General features: G+C 45.8%; 1 protein-coding gene across 1 annotated transcript in view; it reads left to right on the top strand.

The window, feature by feature from the left end:
• Positions 1-17167, top strand: part of LOC139410082 (TATA-binding protein-associated factor 172-like) — a 74904-nt gene that overhangs the window by 38446 nt on the left and 19291 nt on the right. Inside the window, exons 17-24 of the mRNA XM_071155523.1 lie at positions 788-933; positions 8001-8175; positions 8438-8632; positions 10364-10540; positions 12014-12254; positions 12479-12663; positions 12743-12899; positions 13157-13266. Of these exons, the coding sequence (XP_071011624.1) occupies positions 788-933; positions 8001-8175; positions 8438-8632; positions 10364-10540; positions 12014-12254; positions 12479-12663; positions 12743-12899; positions 13157-13266 (1386 nt within the window). The remainder of the gene's footprint in view (positions 1-787; positions 934-8000; positions 8176-8437; positions 8633-10363; positions 10541-12013; positions 12255-12478; positions 12664-12742; positions 12900-13156; positions 13267-17167) is intronic.

The following is a 17167-nucleotide window of genomic DNA, read 5'->3' as shown; positions in this document are numbered from 1 at the left end:
GCTTTACAGATAATGGGGCGACAAACTAAACATCCAGTCAGCTGCAGTCATGTGGGCGAAAACAGCTCGTTGATGAGATGTCAAAGGAGAATGGCAAAAATCGTGCAAGCTAACAGGCGGGCCACAAACAGACAAATAACGGTGCAGTACAACAGTGTTGTGCAGAACGGCATATCGGAACGCATAACTCGTCTGTCCTTGTCACGAATGGGATATTGCAACAGGCGCCCACACCAGATTCCACTCCTATCGGCTAAAACCAATAAACGGCTGCAATGGGCACGCGATCACCAACACTGAACAATTGAGGAGTGGAAAACATTGCCTGGTCAGATGAATCCTGGTTCCTGTTGTCATGCTGATGACACAGGATTTGGCGTAAGCAGCATGAGTCCATGGCCACATCCTGCCTGGTGTCAACGTTACAGGCTGGTGGTGTAATGGTGTGGGGAATGTTTCCTGGCACACGTTAGGACCCTTGATACCAAATGAGCAATGTTTCCATGACCCAAATAATTCAGGTGGTTCTGGAGGCAAGGGGGGAGAAACGACCCGGTACTAGATAATAAACTGGCCACTGATTGTATATTGCCTCGTATGATGCAATAGTCTAGGGCGCTATTCATTAGGGCACACTGTAGACATTTTTTGCAACGGAAAACAAAAGTGACTGTTCTTATTGGACAACCTCAGATGGTAGTCCGTTTTGGGCAAAAAATAAACATTTCAGGCCTACTGAACTCGACCCAGGGTTCTGATACAGATGTTCTCTAATATCATTTGACAGGAGAAGGCTGGTGGGAAGCCTCGCCAGGGAGCCTTGGTTCAAGTGAAGGAGACTGTTCAGGAGTACATCGCCGGGGCAGAAACCGTGACCGAGGACCCAGTGACGCGGGACTATGTGGTGACACGGGCTCGACTCATGGCCGCTAAGTTAGTCTCTGTTTCTATTCCTCAATCTAATTTTTATCCCTAGAGAGATTTAAGAAAAATCACTAAATGGTAGATTTGGGACAGTAGGCAGCGGTTGGATCCTGAGAGACTAAGATTAAGAACTGAATGCAGCACTGTATGGTATCTGCAGCCAGCTGCTACTCCGGGTTGGCCTGTTCACATCGTTTTGTCTCCAGGCCTCTTAGTGCCTGGCCGTCCTGGTATTCAGTGCATTCGGAGAGTATTCAGACCCCTTGACTTTTTCCACGTTACACATCCTTATTCTAAAATGGATGCGCATTTTTTTTCCCTCATCAATCTACACACAATACCCCATAATGACTAAGTGAACACAGGTTTTTATACATTTTCGCACATTTATAAAGAATGTACCTTATTTACTTAAGTATTCCGGCCCTTTGCTATGAGACTCAATATTGAGCTCAGGTGCATCCTGTTTCCATTGATCATCCTTGAGATGTTTCTACAACTTGATTGGAGTTCACCTGTGGTAAATTCAATTGATTGGACATGATTTGGAAAGGCACACACCAGTCTATATAAGGTCCCACAGTTGAAAGTGCACAGTTGAAAGTGCATGTCAGAGGAAAAACCAAGCCATGAGGTCGAAGGCATTGTTCGTAGAGATCCGAGACAGGATTGTGTCGAGGCAAAGACCTGGGGAAGGATACCAAAAATGTCTTCAGCATTTTTTGTGTATTTTAGGCCCTTTTTCTCCCCATTGTCGATATTGTGTCATCGCTGCAACTCACCAATATGCTCGAGAGAGGCAAAGGTCAAGTCATGCCAAACCGCGCTTCTTAACACCTGCCCGCTTAACCCGGAAGCCAGGTGCACCAATGTGTCAGAGGAAACACTGTACAACTGGTGACCGAAGTCAGCCTGCAGGCGCCCGGACTGCCACAAGGAGTCATAGCGCGATGAGTCAAGTAAAGCCTCCCCTAACCAGGCCAATTGTGTGCTTCCCTATGGGACTCCCAGTCACGGCCAGTTGTGACACAGCCTGGGTTTGAACCCGGGTCTGTATTTACGCTCAGCTTAGACCACTGCTCCACTGGGGAGGCGGCCTTCATCACTCTTGAAAGAAGTTTGGAACCACCAAGACTATTCCTAGTGCTGGCCGCCCAGCCAAACTGAGCAATCTGGGGAGAGGGGCCTTGGTCAGGGAGGTGACCGAGAATCCGATGGTCACTCTGACAGAGCTCCAGAGTTCCTCTGCGGAGATGGGAGAACCTTCCAGAAAGACAACCATCTCTGCAGCACTCCACCAATTAGGCTTTTATGTTAGAGATGGAAGCCACTCCTCAGTAAAAGGCACATGACAGCCCGCTTGGAGTTTGCCAAAAGGCACCTAAAGGACTCTGACCATAAGAAACAAGATTCTCTGGTCTTATGAGACCAAGATTGAACACTTTGGCCTGAATGCCAAGCGTCACGTCTGGAGGAAACCTGGCACCATCCCTACGGTGAAGCATGGTGGTGGTAGCATCATGCTGTGGGGATGTTTTTCAGCGGCAGGGACAGGGAGACTAGTCAGGATCGAGGGTAAAAATGAACGGAGCAAAGTACAGAGATCCTTGATGATAAACCTGCTCCAGAGTGCTCAGGACCTCAGACTGAGGCGACGGTTCACCTTCCTACAGGACAACGACCCTAAGCACACAGCCAAGACAACGCTGGAGTGACTTTGGGACAAGTCTCTGAATGTCCTTGAGTGGCCCGGACTTGGACCCGATCGAACTTCTCTGGAGAGACCTGGAAATATCTGTGCAGCAATGCTTCCCATTAGAGGTCGGCCGATTAATCGGAATGGCCGATTAATTAGGGCCAATTTCAAGTTTTCATAACAATCGGAAATCTGTATTTTTGGACAACAATTATTATAATAATAATTTTTACACCTTTATTTAACTAGGCAAGTCAGTTTAGCTCTCTATGATATGTGGGACGCTAACCTCTCTATGGTATGTGGGACGCTAGCAGACAAATCATTACAAACAGTAAACAGCCATGTAGAAGAGTTAAACAAGTCAGAAATAGAGATAAAGTTAATCCCTTACCTTTGATGATCTTCATATGGTGGCACTCAGAAGACATTCATTTACTCAATAAATGTTCCTTTTGTTCGATAAAGTCTCTTTATATCCAAAAACCTCAGTTTTGTTCACGCGTTTTCTTCAGTAATCCACAGGCTCAAACGCAGTCAAAACAGGCAGACAAAAAATCCAAATTGTATCCGTAAAGTTCATAGAAACATTTAAAACGATGTTTATATTCGATCCTCAGGTTGTTTTTAGCCTAAATGCTCTATAATATTTCAACCGGACAATAACGACATCAATATAAAAGGTAAACAAGAAAGGCACTCTCGGGATTACGCATGAAAAAGCTCTGTGACACAGTAGGGTCCACTCATTCAGACTGGTCTTACTCCCTCATTTATCAGAATACAAGCCTGAAACAATTTCTAAAGACTGTTGACATCTAGTGGAAGGCATAGGAACTGAAATTTCTGTCCTAAGTCTCAAATGTGAGTCCTAAAAAACGACTTACTGAATGGATTTTTCTCAGGTTTTCGCCTGCCAAATCAGTTCTGTTATACTCACAGACATTATTTTGACAGGTTTGGAAACTTTAGAGTGTTTTCTATCCATGCATATCATATCTTCTGGGCCCAAGTAGCAGGCCGTTTAAATTTGGGCATGCTTTTCATCCAAAATTCCGAATGCTGCCCCCTACCCTAAAGAAGTTAAGATCACATTCTTATTTTCAATGACGGCCTAGGAACGGTGGGTTAACTGCCTTGTTCAGGGGCAGAACGACAGATTTTTACCTTGTCATCTCGGGGGATTCAATCTTGCAACCCTACGGTTAACTAGTCCAATGCTCTAACCACCTGCCTCACAAGGAGCCTGCCTGAAGCCAAGGTAAGTTGCTAGCTAGCATTAAACTTATCTTATAAAACCGATGTGAAATGGCTAGCTAGTTAGCGGGGTGCGCGCTAATAGCGTTTCAAACGTCACTCGCTTTGATACTTGTAGTAGTTGAATTAGTCACATTCAACATGTTTCATTATTTATTTGAGGATAAATTGATTTTTATTGATGTATCATATTAAGTTAAAATAAGTGTTCATTCAGTATTGTTGTAATTGTCATTATTATAAAAAAAAATAGTCTGATTAATTGGTATCTGCTCTTCTTGGTCCTCCAATAATCGGTATCGGTATCGGCAATGAAAAATCATAATCGTTCGACCTCTACTCCCCATCCAAACTGGCAGAGAAGGGAGAAACTCTCCAAATGTGCCAAGGTGTGCCAAGCTTGTAGAGTCATACCCAAGACTCAAGGCAGTAATCGCTGCCAAAGGTGTTTCCACAAAGTTAAGGGTCTGAATACTTATTCTTATCAAATGTAAATGTGATATTTCAATTTAAAATATGTATTCAATTAGCAAAAATGTCTATACCTGTTTTTGCTGTGTCATTGTGTGGTGTTGTGTGTGGATTGAGGGGGGGAAAAAATATTTAATCTATTTTAGAATATGGCTGTAACGTAACAATGTGGAAAAAGTCAAGGGGTTGGAGTCCTTCCCGAATGCACTGTATGTTGACTGATAGTGGACGCAGAGACAAACTTTTGCTGTTTTTAAAGCTAATTTCTTGCAATTTTACACATTTTGCAGTGGTCTTATGCTATGAGTGACTCAAACATTACTATCATGAAAACTATTTAAAAAATCATATTTTTTGGGGAGTGGTAGCAGCACAACCAGCACTACGACCAGGAATATGACTTTCCCAAAGCGGATCCTTTGTCTGCACCTCCCAGGGCATTCAAACTGATTCCAGAGGCCGACTCAAAACAACGCAACCGGAGGAGAGGGTGCCGGAGCAGTCTTCTAGTGAGGCTTCGGATGCGCGCACACCACCCACCGCTTCTGAGTATATTACTCGCTATTGTCCAGTCCCTAGTTAACAAAGTTGACGAAATTAGGGTAAAAGTTGCTTTCCAAAGAGATATCCGGGATTGTAACATACTCCGTTTCACAGAAACATGGCTAGCTTGGGACATGCTGTCAGAGTCAGTACAGCTAACAGGATTTTCAGTGCATCGCGCCTGGACTGTGCATCGCGACTGGAATAACCATCTCTCCGGTAAGAAGAGCGATGATTAATGACTCATGGTGTAACTGTAACAACGTACAGGAACTCAAGTCCTTTTGTTCACTTGACCTAGAATTCCTCAATCAAATAGCGACCGTATTATCTCCCAAGAGAACTCTCCTCCGTTATTGTCACAGCCGTGTATATCCCCCTGCAAGTGGATACCAAGACGGTCATCAAGGAACTTCACTGGACTTTATGCAAACTGGAAACCATATCCTGAGGCTGCATATATTGTAGCTGGGGATTTTAACAAAGAATTTAGGTAGCCTTTTTCTCAAATTAGCTATCAGCATATCGATTGCAGTACACAAGCGAGTAACACACTCAACCATTGCTACTCCAACATCCTCGATGCATACAAGGCCCTCCCCGCCCTCCTTTTGGCAAATCTGACCATGACTTCATCTTGTTGCTCCACTCCTATAAGCAGAAACTAAAACGGAAAGCGCCCTTGCTTTGGTCGGACCAGTGTCGGATAGACCTATCGGATTCCACGTTTCACGATTGCTTCGATCACGTGGACTGGGATATGTTCCAGGTAGCCTCAGATAACAACGCTGACTCGGTGAGCGAGTTTATAAGAAAGTGTATAGGAGATGTTGTTCCCACTATGAATATTAAAACCTTCCCTAACCAGAAACCGTGGATTGATGACAGCATTTGCACAAAGCATGTACCTCCGCATCTTATCATGGCAAGGCAACTGGGAATATGGCCGAATACAAACAGTGTAGTTATTCCCTCCGTAAGGCAATCAAACACGCAAAGTGTCAGTATAGAGTCAAAGTGGAGTCGCTATTCAACGGCTCAAACACGAAACGTATGTGACGGGGTCTACAGACAATCACGGATTACAAAAAGAAAACCATCGTCTTGCTTCCGGACGAATTAATAAACTTCTTTGCACGCTTTGAGGACAGCAGTGCCACCGACGCGAACCACTACCAAAAACTTTGGGCACCTTCTCCGTGGCCGACGTGAGTAAAACATTTTAAATGGGTTAACCCTCGCAAGGCTGCTGGCCGAGACGGCATCCCTAGCCGCGTCCTCAGAGTATGCGCAGACCAGCTGGCTGGTGTGTTTACGGACATATTCAATCAATCTCTATCCCAGTCTACTGTCCCCATTTGCTTCAAGATGGCCATCATTGTTCCTGTTCCCAAGAAAGCCTAGGTAACTGAACTAAATGCCTACCGCCCCGTAGCACTCCTGTCATCCTGAAGTGCTTTGAGGGACTAGTCAAGGATCCTATCACCTCCACCCTACCTGTCATCCTAGACCCATTTCAATTTGCTTTACCGCCCCAACAAGTCCACAGACAATGCAATCGCCATCACACTGCACCCTATCCCATCTGGACAAGAGGAATACCTTTGTAAGAATCCTGTTCATTGACTACAGCTCAGCATTCAACACCATACTACCCTCCAAACTCATCATTAAACTTGAGTCGCTGGGTGTTGACCCTGCCCTTTGCAACTGGGTCCTGGACTTACTGACGGGCCGCACCCCAGGTGGTGAAGGTAGGAAACATCTGCACTACGCTGATTCTCAACACTGGGGCCCCACAAGTGTGTGTTCTCAGCCCCCTCCTGTACTCCCTGTTCACCCATGACTGCGTGGCCATGCACGCCTCTAACTCAATAATCAAGTTTGCAGTATGACACATCAGTGGTAGGCTTGATTACCAACAACGATGAGACGGCCTACAGGGAGGAGGTGAGGGCCCTCGGAGTGTGGTGTCAGGACATTAACCTCTCACTCAACGTCAACAAAAGAAAAGAGATGATCGTGGACTTCAGGAAACAGCAGAGGTTGACCCCCCCCATCTACATCGATGGGACTGCAGTGGAGAAAGTGGAAAGTTTTAAGTTCCTCCGTGTACGTATCACCGACAAACTGAAATGGTCCACGCACACACAGTGTGGTGAAGAAGGCGCAACAGCGCCTCTTCTACCTTAGGAGGCTCAAAAAATGTGGCTTGTCACCAAAAACCCTCACTAACTTCTACAGGCGCACAATAGAGAGCATCATGTCGGACTATATCACCGCCTGGTACGGCAACTGCACCGCTCTCAACTGCAAGGCTCTGCAGAGCGTGGTGCGGTCTGCACAACGCATCACTGGGGGAAAACTACCTGCCCTCCAGGACAACCTACACCACCCGATGTCACAGGAAGGCCAAAAAGATCATCAAGGACAATAACCACCCGAGCCACTGCTTGTTCACCCCACTTCCATTCAGAAGATGATGTCAGTACAGGTGCATCAAAGCTGGGACAGAGATTGAAAAACAGCTTCTATCTCAAGGCCATCAGATTGTTAAACAGCCATCATTAGCACAGAGGCGGCTGCCTACCTACAGACTTGATTTAATTGGCCACTTTAGTAAATGGAACACTAGTCACTTAAAGTAATGCGAGATATGTAAACATTTTTATCTCATGTATATACTACACTTTCTATCATTGCATCTTAGCCACTCTGTCACTGCTCATCCATATATTTATAGATTCTTATTCCTTTACTTAGATTTGTGTGTATTAGGTAGTTGTTGTGGAATTGGTAGATACTGCTGTCAGATCTAGACGCATAAGCATGTCGCGACACTCTCAATAACACCTACTAAACATGTGTATGTGACCAATACAATTTAATTTGATTTAGCAGCGGCTGCGACGCAAATGTTTCGCACATCCCAGCGTATTGTTTTCCTCACTGAACTAACCAGTATGCAAACTGAAACTTGTGTTCTCTTGACCGACAAAAGAAGGCCAGGGGGAAAACAAAACCACACTGTGGTGGAATTGCGACGAATCCAGTTCCAACACTTGCATAAATGATGAATGTCTAAAATAATTTTATTTCTCTACTTCAGGCTGTTGGGGGCCCTGTGTCGGTGTATTTGCGACCCGCAGCTCAATTCATCCTCCCAGGACATTCGGCCGGCTGAGTCGCTGGGCCAGCTGCTCCTCTTCCACCTCAACTCCAAGTCTGCCCTGCAGCGCATCGTTGTGGCCCTGGTCCTCTGTGAGTGGGCCGCCGTGCAGAAGGTGGGGTGCTGGTGCTGTCTGAATAGGAGTTGTTCACCACAATTCTACCAGGATTTATTTTAGAACTGCTTTTATGGCCCGGGATTCAAACAAACACAAACTACCTGTGCAGAGCTATTTTTACCTTTAATTTCAGCTTGAGCCGACGTCAAAGGTGTACCGTAGATAGCCAACACGATACCAGCAAACTGTAGTTTCATTGAATCCCAGCCAATGTCAAATGAAACCTTGTCCGTCTTGCCTACGCCTTCTCTTGACTCAGGTGGTGTCAGCCATGGTCCAGCCTCGCCTGTTAGCCATCCTGTCAGAGCAGCTGTACTACGATGAGATCGCCATTCCCTTCACACGCATGCAGAACGAGTGTAAGCAGCTCATCGCCCTGCTGGCCGACGCTCAGATCGACGTGCGCGACCGCCTCAACTGCAGCGTGTTCACTATCGACCAGGCCAACGAACTGGTGAGGACGACACTCCCACTGTATCTGTGTTACATCCCTAAAAGATAAAATGGCAGCCAAATCCAGTGTTTCAATGACATTGTGGATTTCAATTATCTATTTGTCAGAACAGACATTTCTTTATTGCCCGATCCGGGATTCGAGTCATCAACCCTCCGGCTACAGGTCGGCCTCTAGCCTTTGGGCCACCTACTGGCCACCTTCCATCTCCATGGCTCAGTCTAAGCTCAGTGGGGATCAAGTTATGACTTATAATATTCAACATGTTTGATTTAAAAAAAAACATCTTATGCGCTCATTAACAACGTTAGGTTACTATTGTGCTATGTGCTGTCTCTGTGGTGTGTTGGCTTGTCTGGGAAGAAGGCCATGGCCCTGTGCCCGTCTGCCACGGAGACACAGGGGTGTGATGACGCCGTGTTAGAGAGACTGATGGTAGTGTACTAATTTTGGCTGTCTCTGGTCCTATGCTCCCGAGTGGCGCAGCGGTCTAAGGCACTGCATCTCGGTGCAAGAGGCGACTCTACTGTCCCTGGTTCGAATCCAGGCTGAATCACATCCCGCCGTGATTGGGAGTCCCGTAGGGCGGCGCACAATTGGCCCAGCGTTGGCCGGGGTAGGCCGTAACTGACTTCCCTAGTTAAATAAAATAAAATATGCCACTGTCTGGGAGCAAAAACAATTCTAGCTTTAGGAGAAGGTGGCTGCTTTGACTAAGTGTACTACTCCCATGTTTTTGCCACCTTGGTTAAGTCTTTATAGATTCATAACCTACATTTTCAACACAGATTAAATGCAGCTTTTAGCCGAAGACATTTTGAGCTGTCTGAAGTCATTACATTTATGTTTAAATATTGAATCAATGTTCCCCAGGGGTCGCATTAGGTTTCAGAAACCTTCATTTTCAAAACGCAGACCATCGTATGTTTTTAAACCATTTCACCTGCATTGAAATTCGAAAGACGTGTGTTTTTGTTGTTGTTGCTTCAGTAGAGTTATCAGGGGTGTGCAACTATAGTTTTTCATTACACAAAATAAATTAATGCAAAACATTTGGGAGGGAATCGCTTAGTTTTCCTCAGGGGACAACCATTTGGTTAGCAGCCACGCATAAGTAAATTGACTTACTATGAAAGAGCGCGGTATCTTTTGCATAGACGATACATGGCCATCGGCAACATTTTCCTTTGCATTTTAACTTGCTAAAACCACCGGAGAAAAGTAAACGTCAGTCAGAGCGCTGTCTGCCGATCAAATGTACCTTTTTGAATGCGGGGGATTTAATTGGTTTAAAGACGAGCAAGATTTTTCATCTGGGTGGAAAAGTGCAACTGAAAGCACAATTTGTGTAACATTTAGGATTTGGTGCGAACTGCGACAGAAGCGTGCAGACATTACAATGAGAAGTATTTTAGATGGGCATTTACAAAAGAACGCAGCGTTATATTTGATCTTATCTGCGTGAAAAACTCTGAATTCTGTGTTATTGCGACCTCTGGTTTTCATCTATTTTGTTGAACAGCGGTAATGGAATGATTGTTTTGTAAAGAGATTTGCCCTGAATCTGTCATTCCCTATCAGACTTTGGGTCATTTCCCTTAACTCCGATGGAATTGAACTATAGACCCTATTGAGGTTAATGGAGGCTGAACGCCATTGTAACGAACGATGACAAACCCAGGAATGCTATGAATCACCTTCTACATCCTCTGCTCTTCCCTCCATACATAGGTGACCACCATCTTTGCGGAGTCCACCGTGGGCCTGGATACGAAGTCCAAACAGTTTCATCCACTGGACAGCAAGCGTCAGCAGGCCCAGTCCACGGTGGGCGAGACCAGTGTGGAGTGGCAGCAGCTGCACCTGCGCGTCCACATGTTCACCGCCTGCGCCGTGGTCAACCTGCAGGTAGGTCATGTCATCTAATACTGGAAACTTGGTTCCTTTATCGACACTTTGCCTTCCCTGATATCGATACCATGTCTATTCAAATGGTTTTGTTTGAATAATTTGTACATAACATATACACTTAGTTTGCAAAACATTAAGAACACATGTTCTTTCCATGACAGACTGACCAGGTGAAAGCTATGATCCCTTATTGATGTCACTTACATCTACTTCAATGGGTGTAGATGAAGAGGAGGAGGCCAGATAAGGGATTTTTAAGCCATTCAGAGAGTGAATGGTCAAGACAAAATATTTTAGTGCCTTTTAAACGGGGTATGGTAGTAGGTGCAAGGTTATGTCAAGAACTGCAACACTGCTGGGTTTTTCACGCTTAACAGTTTCCCGTGTGCATCAAGAATGGTCAACCACCCAAAGGACATCCAGCCAACTTGACATAACTGAGACCGGCACTGAAGTCAACATGGGCCAGCACCCCTGTGGAACGCTTTCAAAACCTTGTTAGAGTCCATGCCTCGATGAATTGAGGCTGTTCTGAGGGCAAAAGGGGGGATGCATAACTCTATATTAGGAAAGTGTTCCTAATGTTTGGTACTCAGTGTAGGTTTACCATTTTGTAAGTATTTTTCCCCTCTGCTCACCGTTCTAGCCAACACATTGTTATGCATAATGTTCTTAATTGAAGCTCTATTTGGCATTGCAAAGTAGGTCATTGTCTCTATTTGCTGCTGAACTTTATTCAGTATTTTTTTAAATCCTCATTTACACTGGACAAAAATGTAAATGTAACTTGTAAGGTGTTGGCCCCATGTTTCATGAGCTGAAATAAATAAATCCCAGAAATGTTGTGCACAAATTTGTTTACATCCCTGTTAGTGAGTATTTCTCCATTGCCAAGATAATCCATCCACCTGACAGGTGTGGCATATCAGGAAGCTGATTAAACCCGCATGATCATTGCACAGGCCACTTTAAAATGTCCCGTTTTGTCACACTACACAATGCCACAAATGTCTCAAGTTTTGAGGGAGTGTGCAATTGGCATGCTGACTGCGGCAATGTCCACCAGCTGTTGCCAGAGAATTGCACATTCATTTCTCTACCATAAGCTGCCTCCAACGTCATTTTAGAGTATTTGGCCGTACGTCCAACCGGCCTCAACTGCAGACCACGTGCAACCACGCCAGCCCAGGACCTCCACATCCGGCTTCTTCACCTGCGGGATTGTCTGTGCAGGGGGTTGCTGAGTATTTCTGTCTGTAATAAAGCCCTTTTGTGGGGAAAAACTGATTGCCTTGTCCCCACTGTGGGTGGGCCATCCATAGATGAGGGACTAATGACTTTATTTCAATTGAACTGCTATCCTCATATGAACTGTATCTCAGTAAAATCTTTGACATTGTTGCATTTTATATTTTTGGACCTGTCCAATAGCAAACGCTCATTTTCATTTTCTCTCATCCCTACCTGCAGGCGTTACCAGACAAGCTGAACCCAGTGGTGCGTCCGCTCATGGAGGCAGCTAAGCGGGAGGAGAACACCCTGGTTCAGGGTTACGCCGCCTCCTTCATCGCCAAGCTGCTGCAGCAGTGTGCTACTAGGCAGCCGTGTCCCAATTCCAAGATCGTCAAGAACCTGTGTTCGTCGATCTGCATGGACCCCCTACTAACGCCCTCCTCGGCCTGCCCTGTGCCCCCCACTCAGACTGCCAAAGGTATGGGATGGGATGCACAACATTTTTAATCTGGGTCATGTTCATGAGGGCACACCATAGTGAAATGTAGACTAAAACTGGAGAAGATATTGTGGTCCCTCCGTGTTTCAGCCTGATGAACAAGACCCAGATTAACACTAATGAGGTTGTGGCTGCCAGAAACAGATATTACGTAGAACCCTCTGACAGTCACTCTGTTGACCCTTTCTCTCTTTCGCCCCTAGCTGGCATGTCAGAGAAAGAATGCATGCACCACATGGTCAATAAGACTAAGGGCATTATCACCCTCTACCGCCACCAGAGGGCAGCATTTGTTATCACCAGCAAGAGGGGCCCCACCCCCAAAACCTCCAAGACCGCCACCACTGAACTGCCACCCGGCAGCACCATCACCACAGATACTGATGAGGTGGGTGACAGAGAGAGCAAACATTTACCTGTGTATTGACTGTGTTCCTGATGACTATGGTTTATTTTGACCGTTTCAGAATAAAAAGCCATTTCTCGTTCAGAGAAGAGGTGCCGAGTTCTCTCTGACGACGGTTGCCAGGCACTTTGGCCAGGAGCTGACGGGGTCACTGCCCTACCTGTGGGAGTTTGTGGTGGGACCTTTGAGGGCCGTGGTGGAGAACAACCAAGGCATCGGTATGCTACACTCTTCATTAGATCATATGGGTCATGTTCATTTGGGATCACCGCAACTGAAAGCAAACGTTTCTTATTGGACAAGTAAAGGTAGCCCTGCCCTGTTTCAGTCCCATTTGGTGCCTAATGAACATGATCAAGACGTATTGCTATTTGCTACCCTCTGTCCACTTCCAGATGGGCATCTTCCTATACCTCTTGTGAGTGTTGTCATCAATGAAGAGATATTGATGCATTTCTGCTCTATGGTGTTGTAGATGCAAAGCTCCAGTTGGAGAGGGGGGATGCTGCAGCCCAGGAGCTGGTCAACTCTCTGCAGGTGCTGGAGGTCACGGCTGGAGCCATGGCCCCCGAGCTCAAACCTCTGGTAAGACAACATGCAGGAGTTAAATTTGATTTGATTTTGATTTGAATCTCACCAGTAGAAACACCACCATCCTATCTACCAAACTCCAGTAAAAGATTGACTTCTCTAAGCTCAACATTTCTCCAATGTTTTCACACCTCAGTTGTTTTCACACCCACATCCCTCGCCATCTGCTGTGTAGGTCCAGAAAAGTATTCAGACCCATTGGCTTTCAACATTTTGTTAGGCCTGATTCTATAACTGATGAAATAGTTATTCCACCTTTAACTGGCCTACCAGGCAATTCGTTCCAGTCATTGGCAGCAGAGAACTGGAAGGAGACGCGGCCATAGGATGAGTTGGCTGCTGGAGCGCATGCTATGGGTGGGTGCTGCTATGGTGACCAGTGAGCTGAGATAAGGCTGGGCTTTACCTAGCAGAGTCTTATAAATGACCTGGAGCCAGTGGGTTTGTGACGAATATGAAGTGAGGGCCAGCCAACGAGAGCATACAGGTCGCAGTGGTGGGTAGTATATGGGGCTTTGGTGACAAAATGGATGGCACTGTGATAGACTACATCCAGTTTACTAAGTAGAGTGTTGGCGGCTATTTTGTAAATGACATCGCCGAAGTCAAGGATCGGTAGGATAGTCAGTTTTACAAGGGTATGTTTGGCAGCATGAGTAAAGGTTACTTTGTTGCAAAATAGGAAGCCGATTCTAGATTTAATTTTGGATTTGAGATGCTTAATGTGAGTCTGGAAGGAGACTTTACAGTCTAACCAGACACCTAGGTATTTGTAGTTATCCACATATTCTAAGTCAGAACCGTCCAGAGTAGTGATGCTAGATGGGTGCGGGCAGCGATCAGTTGAAGAGCATGCATTTAGTTTCACTTGCATTTAAGAGCAGTTGGAGGCCACGGAAGGAGTGTTGTATGGCATTTAAGCTCGTCTGGAGGTTTGTTAACACAGTGTCCAAAGAAGGGCCAGAGGTATACAGAATGGTGTCGTCTGCATAGAGGTGAATCAGAGAATCACCCGCAGCAAGAGCGACATCATTGATGTATACAGAGAAAAGAGTCAGCCTGAGAATTGAACCCTGTGGCACCCCCATAGAGACTGCCAGAGGTTCAGACATCATGCCCTCTGATTTGACACACTGAACTCTTACTGAGAAGTAGTTGGTGAACCAGGCGAGGCAGTCATTTGAGAAACTAAAGCTGTTGAGTCTGCCAATAAGAATGCGGTGATTGACAGAGTCAAAAGCCTTGGCCAGGTTGATGAAGACGTCTGCACAATATTGTCTTTTATCGATGGCGGATATGATATCGTTTAGGACCTTGAGCGTGGCTGAGGTGCACCCATGACCAGCTCGGAAACCAGATTGCATAGTGGAGAAGGTACAGTGGGATTCGAAATGGTCAGTGATCTGTTTGTTAACTTGGCTTTCAAAGACTTTAGATAGGCAGGGTAGGATAGATATAGGTCTGTAACAGTTTAGGTCTAGAGTGTCTCCCCCTTTGAAGAGGGGGATGACTGAGGCAGCTTTCCAATCTTTAGGGATCTCAGACAATACGAAAGAGAGGTTGAACAGGCTAGTAATAGGGTTTGCAAGAATTGCGGCAGATAATTTTAGAAAGAGAGGGTCTAGCCCAGCTGATTTTTAGGGGTCCAGATTTTGCAGCTCTTTCAGAACATCAGCTTTCTGGATTTGGGTGAAGGAGAAATGGGGAGGCTTGGGCAAGTTGCTGTGGGGGGTGCAGGGCTGTTGACCGGGGTAGGGGTAGCCAGGTGGAAAGCATAGCCAGCCGTAGAAAAATGCTTATTGAAATTCTCGATTATCGTAGATTTTTCGGTGGTGACAGAGTTTCCTCGCCTCAGTGCAGTGGGCAGCTGGTAGGAGGTGCTCTTATTCTCCATGGACTTTATAGTGTCCCAGAACTTTTTGGAGTTTGTACTACAGGATGCAAATTTCTGTTTGAAAATGCTAGCCTTTGCTTTCCTAACTGCCTGTGTATATTGGTTCCTAACTTCCCTGAAAAGTTGCAAACCGCGGGGGCTATTCGATGCTAATGCAGTACACCACAGGATGTTTTTATGCTGGTCAAAGACAGTCAGGTTTGGAGTGAACCAAGGGCTATATCTGTTCTTAGTTCTACATGTTTTTGAATGGTGCATGCTTATTTAAGATGGTGAGGAAAGCACTTTTAAAGAATAACCAGGTATACTCTACTGACGGAATGAGGTCAACATCCTTCCAGGATAGAAAGGCCTGCTCGCTGAAGTGTTTTTGGGAGCGTTTGATAGTGATGAGGGGTGGTCGTTTGACCGCGGACCCATTATGGCAATGAGGCAGTGATCGCTGAGATCCTGGTTGAAGACGGTAGAGGTGTATTTAGAAGGCAGTTTGGTCAGGATGATATCTGAGGATGCCCGTGTTTACAGATTTAGGGTTGTACCTGGTAGGTTCCTTGATAATTTATGTGAGATTGAGGGCATCTAGCTTAGATTGTAGGATGGCTGAGGTGTTAAGCATATCCCAGTTTAGGTCACCTAACAGTACAAACTGAAGATGAATGGGATGCAAGTAATTCACATATGGTGACCAGGGCACAGCTGGGGGCTGAGGGGGGTCTATAACAAGCGGCAACAGTGAGACTTATTTCTGGAAAGGTGGATTTTTAAAAGTAGAAGCTCAAACTCTTTGGGCACAGACCTGGATAGCAAGACAACTGCCTGCACAGTTGAAACTCCACCCCCCTTGGCTTTTCTATCTTGGCAGCAAATGTTGTAGTTGGGGATGGAAATGTCAGAATTGTTGGTGGCCTTCCTAATCCAGGATTCAGACACGGTTAGGACATCAGGGTTGGCGGAGTGTGCTAAAGCAGTGAAAAAAAAAAACTTAGGGAGGAGGCTTCTGATGTTAACATGCATGAAACCAAGGATTTTACGGTTACAGAACTCAACAAATGAGAGCGCCTGGGGAATAGGATTGGAACTGGGGGCTACAGGGCCTGGGTTAACCTCTACATCACCAGAGGAACAGAGGAGGAGTGGGGTAAGGGTACGGCTAAAGGCTATAAGAACTGGTGGTCTAGTGCGTTGGGGACAGAGAATAAAAGGAGCAGATTTCTGGGCGTGGTAGAATAGATTCAGGGCATAATGTACAGACAAAGGTAGGGTAGGATGTGAGTGCAGTGGAGGTAAACCTAGGCGTTGAGTGACGATGAGAGAGGTTTCGTCTCTGGATGCACCAGTTAAGCCAAGTGAGGTCTACACGTGTGTGGGGTGGGACAAAAGAGCTATCTAAGGCATTTTGAGTGGGAATGAGGGCTCTACAGTGAAATAAAACAATAAGAACTAGCCAAAACAGCAGTAGACAAGGCATATTGACATTCGAGAGAGGCATAAAGCAATCACAGGTGTTGATCAGGAGAGCTAAGACAACAACGGATAAATGGCAATGAAATGGGCAGAGCGGATCAGTTAGGTACATACAGGACCCGAGTACGAGGCTGGGGGCGACAGGTAAAAAAATTAGGTGCCGTGTTATTGAAACAGTCCAGGGGAGTCAGCTTTGTAGCTGTTCAGTAGTCACTACTACGCTAGGCGGGCAGGGGATACAGCGTTCAGAAAATCTAGCGGGCCGGGGCTAGTAGATGGTTCTTCGGCGACATCGTAGACATCGCAAAGGAGGTATTGTAGCCCTAGAATTAGCTGGTATATGGGCCTAGCTCGAGGCTAGTTCAATGCTAGCTAGTGCTTGCTTCGGGACAGAGTCGTTTTTATTTATTTTTATTTCACCTTTATTTAACCAGGTAGGATAGTTGAGAACAAGTTCTCATTTGCAACTGCGACCTGGCCAAGATAAAGCATAGCAGTGTGAACAGACAACACAGAGTTACACAATTAACAAGTCAA

The sequence above is a fragment of the Oncorhynchus clarkii genome, chromosome 1 (assembly GCF_045791955.1).
Source record: "Oncorhynchus clarkii lewisi isolate Uvic-CL-2024 chromosome 1, UVic_Ocla_1.0, whole genome shotgun sequence".
In the NCBI taxonomy this organism is placed as follows: domain Eukaryota; kingdom Metazoa; phylum Chordata; class Actinopteri; order Salmoniformes; family Salmonidae; genus Oncorhynchus; species Oncorhynchus clarkii.
The sequence above is the reverse complement of the archived record's forward strand: the minus strand, read 5'-3'. Positions and strand labels throughout refer to the sequence as shown.